The sequence below is a fragment of the Melopsittacus undulatus genome, chromosome Z (genome assembly GCF_012275295.1).
Source record: "Melopsittacus undulatus isolate bMelUnd1 chromosome Z, bMelUnd1.mat.Z, whole genome shotgun sequence".
In the NCBI taxonomy this organism is placed as follows: domain Eukaryota; kingdom Metazoa; phylum Chordata; class Aves; order Psittaciformes; family Psittaculidae; genus Melopsittacus; species Melopsittacus undulatus.
The window spans coordinates 15,314,889-15,320,888 of record NC_047557.1 but is presented as its reverse complement, the minus strand read 5'-3'; the positions used below and the strand labels follow the sequence as shown (position 1 = coordinate 15,320,888).

Sequence of the window (6,000 nt, the reverse complement as noted above, 5' to 3'; positions counted from 1 at the left end):
GGTCTCGAAGCAGATCCTCTCATACAGTGGGCCCAAGGTCTAAGTTTTCACAGCCCCCGCGTCTGCCTTCCAAGACTCGGGTGCTGCTGTCAGAGCCTTTGCCAGTGAAGACCGAGGCAAAGAAGTCATTCAGAACCTCAGCCTTCTCCAAATCCGGGGCAGCCAGTTCTCCTGATATCTTCTGGAGGGGGCCTACATTATTCCTAATCTGTTTTTTAGCCACTACATACCTATAAAGTCCCTTCCTGTTATCCTTAACATCCCTAGCCAAGTTTAATAAACAAGTGCTCAGGAGTGAATGCTTTGGTAAGTTTGAGAATGCACACTGTTGATTTAAAGGAAGATGTTTATTGAACTGAAGAGAATAAACTTGTTTTACAAAAGTTTTTCAATGCTTATGAAATTTATTTCAAGAAAGGAAACTTGACTTAAGGAATATACATGTTTATATGAAATTTAGGTAGAACTGAATCTCAGCAATCTATCCTCTAAAACTTTTATGTTGATACTTAGCCATGGAAGAATGCAAGCTGTACAGTTACTTTGATTTTCAATTCTTTAAGCCTGTGTAATTTGTAGCTTTTTACACCTGGAACTGCCCCAGACTTAACTGACTAGTTAGATACAGTGAATACTTAGGAAAAAGCTAACCCTAAGGTGTCTCCGCAGCACTTTATGGGCATCTGGAAGGTTTGTAACATAGACTGTAACAACTGGTATTGCCACCTTTTAAAATGTGCATGGCAGGGCCACAGGCAGCAAGGCTTGGTCAGTGCTTTGAATACAATGGGCTGGGTGTGCACTAACACTCTGGAAACTGGCAGCACTCTTTTAAAACCTTGGTTTCTTCATTGTAAACTATCCTGCTGCATGTTCATATCTCAATGGCTAAGCACAGCAGCTGTGTTGGAGACAGGCTGGAAACAAAGGAAAAGTAGGGTGACCTGCAAGAAGTGTGCCCTTTCGTCACGTGTATGAGGGGAATTGGGCTTTTCCTCCATCTGAACAAATGGTCACAATTTTCTGTGAATCCTTCTCTTCCATCAGACATCATTATGGCATGCACTAATCATTTAGAGTATTTTTAGACAGTGTAAATAATGGCAGAGGCATGCTTTGAATTTTCCTTCTAGCAGGAGCAGAAATACCAGCAGTTCACATCACATGGCTGCCTAAACGAGTATACATCTATTCTAGTAACATTTTCCCACCCAAACATAGCATCCAAGTGCCCTGTGGAAACCACGTGCTTACTGGAGCCTGGCTCACTCCCAAGGGCTGTACGGTGGAAACTTAACCATTCAAAGCCTCTGTCCTTCCATTGTTTCTTGTGATGTTAGTCCTTAAAGGACTATGAGCCAACAGTGTGCCCTTTCGGCCAGGAGGGCAAATAGTATCCTGCGATGCATCAGGAGGAATGTGGCTAGGAGGTCAATGGAGGTGATCCTCCCCTTCTACTTGACCCTGGTGAGCCCACATCTGGAACACTGTGTCCAGTTCTGGGCTTCTCAATACAAGAAAGACAAGAAGGTAGTGGAAAGAGTCCTGTGAAGCAGCTCAAGGATGACCAGGGGTCTGGAGCACCTCTCCTATGAGGAGAGCTTGTTGGAGCTGAGACTGTTTAGAGGAGGCTGAGAGGTGATATCATGATAAATAAACATCAACATAAATAATCATCTGGCAGCAGGACAAGGACCAATGGCCATAAACTAAAACACAAGAAGCTTCACCTCAACATGAGGACGAGTTTTACACTGAGGGTGGCAGAGCACTGGAACCAGAGGGGGTTGTGGAGCATCCCTCTCTGGAGCCATTCAAAACCTGCTTGGACATGATCCTGTGCAACTTGCTCAAGGTGGCCCTGCGTTGGCAGGGGGGTGGACTAGATGATTTCCAGAGGGCCCTTCCAACCCTAATGATCCTGTGAAAATGGTAGGCAGAAATTTAAGCCACCTTGACTTCACAGGGAGATATGTGCAATGGCACATAGGAGTTGTCTGTGGAAGTGATGGAAGGGGAGATCCCCATCCTTTAAAACTGAAGGGTCTGTAGCACTGACGGGTTTCCCCACATGCCTTTTCCGTATCTCTGAAGGGCTTATGGAGCAAAACTGTTGGTATCCGTGGGCTGCGCAGCTCTCGCGTCCCGGCTTGGCTTGGCGGGGGGCACCGCCGCAGGGGGAGAGGCGGCAGGCTGAGCCTCGGCGGCTGCCGCCTCATCTCCGAGGCGGCCCACCCGTTTCTCCACCGGCCCCGCCTCGGTCGCAGCCGACGTCAGGGCCGAGCCCCTCAGCCTCCCTCTTTTCCTCCGCCCTCAGGCTGCGCCATCCCGCCCGCCGCCGCTCCCTCTCCAGGCGTTGGACAGCAGCAGCCACCACCTCGGCCCTGCCCCTCTGCCTGCCCCCCCGCTCCCCTTCGCCGAGAGCCCAGCAGCGCGAAGATGGCGGCGTACAAATTCCTCCTGCCGCCGCTCAGTCGCCGCATCCTTCTTCCCGCCGCCCGGGCGCGGGGCACCGCGGTTGAGGTAAAGACGAGCCCTCGGACACAGACCATGGGCAGGCACTAGGCTCTTTGCTCCCCCTCAGCGGACCCCTGCCCGGTCGGGCGCCTACAGCCTGAGGGGAAGCCGTTCATAGACAAAACCGACCCATGAGCCTGGGTTTGTCTATAAGAACAACGGGTTTGGTGCCGGTTTTGGCCCGCGGGGGCTGGGCGGCGAGGAAAAGGGTAGAGCGCGGCTCCAGGGCAAGCCCGGCCCCCACAGCGCGTTAGGATGCGGTGACCTTGAGGGGCAGCCTGGAGGTTTGGCTTAAGGTTTAATTTGGTTCCTTACCCCGCATTTGAAATCGCTGCACCACTGCAGTGTGTTGCTGCATATTCCAGTCTTGTCCTCTCGCCACGTTGGTGTTTCCTTGAGGTAGGGTAAGGTGTCGGGAGGAAGAGCCCCGGTCAGGAACACAGCTCCCTGCAGCCCTTCATTCACTGCCATTCATACAGGGTGGAGCTCAGCCACGCAACTTGCTCCTTTGCTCAATTTCCTCTTCCTGACCTCACTGATATAATGGTTTCCAGCCCACATGCAGTCGTAGCCAAGTTAATTTTTAGTTTCTTCAGCCAAAATTGTTTCTGTGGCTTTTCTTATTTTAATTGAAGCAGCTCATCTGTTCTTCTCATACCCATGTTTACTCTTCCTGATGTCTTTATGGGCAAATAATCATAGCTCTTTCAGTCTTTGTTTTGATAAGTTGTATTTTGCTCTTCTATAAAGTTTATTTAGATTTTTGAGGATCGTTCTAGAAGCTTGTCTGTCTCCATGTTACTTCTGTTTTGAATCTGAGATGTCAGAATTGCAGCCAGGTCCTGAGGTCTTAGCTTGCTGCCTCCGTTTGCAGGGCAGCATGGGTGATCCCAGGCACCTTGGTTCCTTAAGATCTCATTGCCTTCAAAGAGCAGAGTGGGTGGGAAAGGGACTGGGAAGAACCTGTTTAGTGTAGAAGGGCATGTACCCTCATTAGAGACATCCGTCCTGGGAGCACACGCATATGTAACACATGCTGCTCTGTTGTTCCCCTCTGTGGCAGGCAGTTGGGAAGATTAAGGAAAAGGTAGCACATGGTCTTTTGAAAATCTTTTCTGACGTGTGGGTACAGTGATATGGCAGTGGTCTGGACACCTCAAGCCCTAGTCCTCATGTCTACTTGCAGTCGTGTTTGTACCAAGTTTCTTGAGGCTGCCAGCCATAATATTTGTTTTGTCCCTTGTCTGCTGAATGTAACTGGAAGAGACATGCTTTGCAGTCTTACTGTCCTTCTGAAAAAACCATTTCGAAGAGAAACATGGTATAGTTGAGCATGGAGAAGGGTGTTTTTCTCACCTGGCACTGTTCTGTATGACCCATGTACTGATTTTTCTTTTTATTTTTGAGCCCACCAGAACAAAGAAACATCAGTATTTCCACTGGGAAGTAGATGAGCCTCCATTCAGAAAGATTTTGTTAATATCCAATATAAACTCTTGCAGCCTTAATTTTATAAAAGAAGGCAGTTTGTGTCATCTTGAAACTGAGCCAAACATTATTGGTCTGATTGTAACTGGATCTTCAGGCAACTCTTTAGGGAAGAATTAGGCTACTGTCTTTAAAGAGTGCATAGGTTAGCTTCATTATATATTTACTCATTCTTCTCCCTCTTTCCCATTTTAAAGAAAAATAAACAACAACAAAAAATAGGTTTCTGTGACCTAAGAATATCATAGATTAGTCATGATGGTAACTCTGCAATGGCCTTGTGTTGTGAAGTCTAGTTTTGGGAGTGAGATCTGTATTGGTTTCCCTTTTGCCCTCCCTATTTTGTCAGTTTGTTTAAGTCTCCTGATCCTTCAACTTAAATTGTTAAAGACCTATAAGACTGTGTTAGGAAACTGGAGAAAGGTTTACCTTGTTGAAAGGGATCTTTTCTTACTTTGCTGCCAGCACAGTAAGGTACTTCATATTGGTCCTTGGCCTCCACTCAAATTTTGTAGTGGTGTTGGCTCTGCTTCAGCTATTTCTTGTTATGCCTGGTGTCTGGATATCTTTGAAGCTGCAAGTAACAACATATTGTTTAAAGCAGCCCTTGTGTTGCTCTGACTTGTGCTGAGGAGTTGCATTTGTTGATCCATTCACAGTAGGCACAATTTGTCAGCAGTTTAGAATGGAATTCAGAAATATAAAATCGGTTTGGATATTGTCAAATTGATTCATATTAAGCCTAAAGCCTTCATTATGCATGTGGACATCGTAAGATATGGGTGCAGGGAAGAGACAATAGAGTCCTTGTTTTGGAGACCTGAACCCTTCTCTTCCCCTCCCCCCCCAGTGTTTACTGTTTATAATAGCAATATTTATTCAATGTTTTCCCACTTACCTACCCAGAGAGATGGTCATCATTATAAACCTACTATGTAATGCTTTTTATTAATGCAATTGTTTATTTTAATATTGTTCCAGAGTTTTGGATACTGTTTTTCCACTAGCTGTCATCGCAACACCAAATTTTATACTGATCCTGTTGAAGCTGTAAAAGATATACCTAATGGGGCAACTATACTTGTTGGTGGTAAATATTTAAATTATTTCTGGATGCAATTATATTCTGTTAATGAGATACTTTTTACTGGTCTACAATGTTTGTTTTAATATTAACTAATTTGAGAATACATATGCTTCTGTGGGTATTTTAAACAAGTGATTTGCTAATTGTGCTAAAAGGGGGACACACTTTCAGTGAGAAAATCCTGCTTTGTGCCTTAAGGGAGAGAAAAAGTCTTAGAAAAATCATTATTTTTTTTTCCCCATTAGTGAAGTGATTAGACTTCATTCATGCCAGTTTGAATGCAAAAAATCAATTTAGGATTTTTCAAGTTAGCATTGTTACTTCAGATGGTGAGGAAATAAAATTATTTTAATTTTTTTTTTCTTGTGCTAGCATTTTCTGTATTCTATATCTGCCAAGTGACTTGAGCTCTGTGACCTTGAACAAATCACCTAAACTGTTTGTGGCTGTAGGAAGTGAAGATAATACTTATCAACATTACACTAAATGGTTATGTATAGCATTTCCACAGGAATGAAGTAGTTATGTCATACTGACTTTCACTGTGACTTGAGCTTTTGAATATTCTATATGATTCCACAATTTCATGCTTTTTGATCTACTGAGAGAAAAGTTATCTCTCTATGTAGCAAGTTATAAGTGATTTTCAATATTGAAGAAGTACTTAATATAATGTGAAACACGAGAAACCTCACTGGAGATGTATTATGAGATAAAATTCCTTCTAGGAAGAATTATTGTATTTGTTGTTGGTTTTGGAGCAAAAGAAGGTCTGGGGCTAGTAGCTGGGAGGAAAATGGTAGTAGTTGTAGTGTTAGGGCCTGGCCTAAGACTTCAGCACCTCATATGTGGCGCAGTGTTTCATTTCAGGCATACTGGGCTCTTGCATAATAGGTAGGAGTGTGAGG

The 6,000-nt window shown here is 44.7% G+C and overlaps 1 protein-coding gene across 1 annotated transcript in view; it reads left to right on the top strand.

The window, feature by feature from the left end:
• Window positions 1-2,336: 2,336 nt before the first annotated feature.
• OXCT1 (3-oxoacid CoA-transferase 1) overlaps window positions 2,337-6,000 on the top strand; it is an 82,100-nt gene continuing 78,436 nt past the window's right edge. Inside the window, exons 1-2 of the mRNA XM_034073064.1 lie at window positions 2,337-2,523; window positions 4,987-5,095. Coding sequence (XP_033928955.1) covers window positions 2,440-2,523; window positions 4,987-5,095 — 193 coding nt within the window. The 5' untranslated portion in view covers window positions 2,337-2,439. The remainder of the gene's footprint in view (window positions 2,524-4,986; window positions 5,096-6,000) is intronic.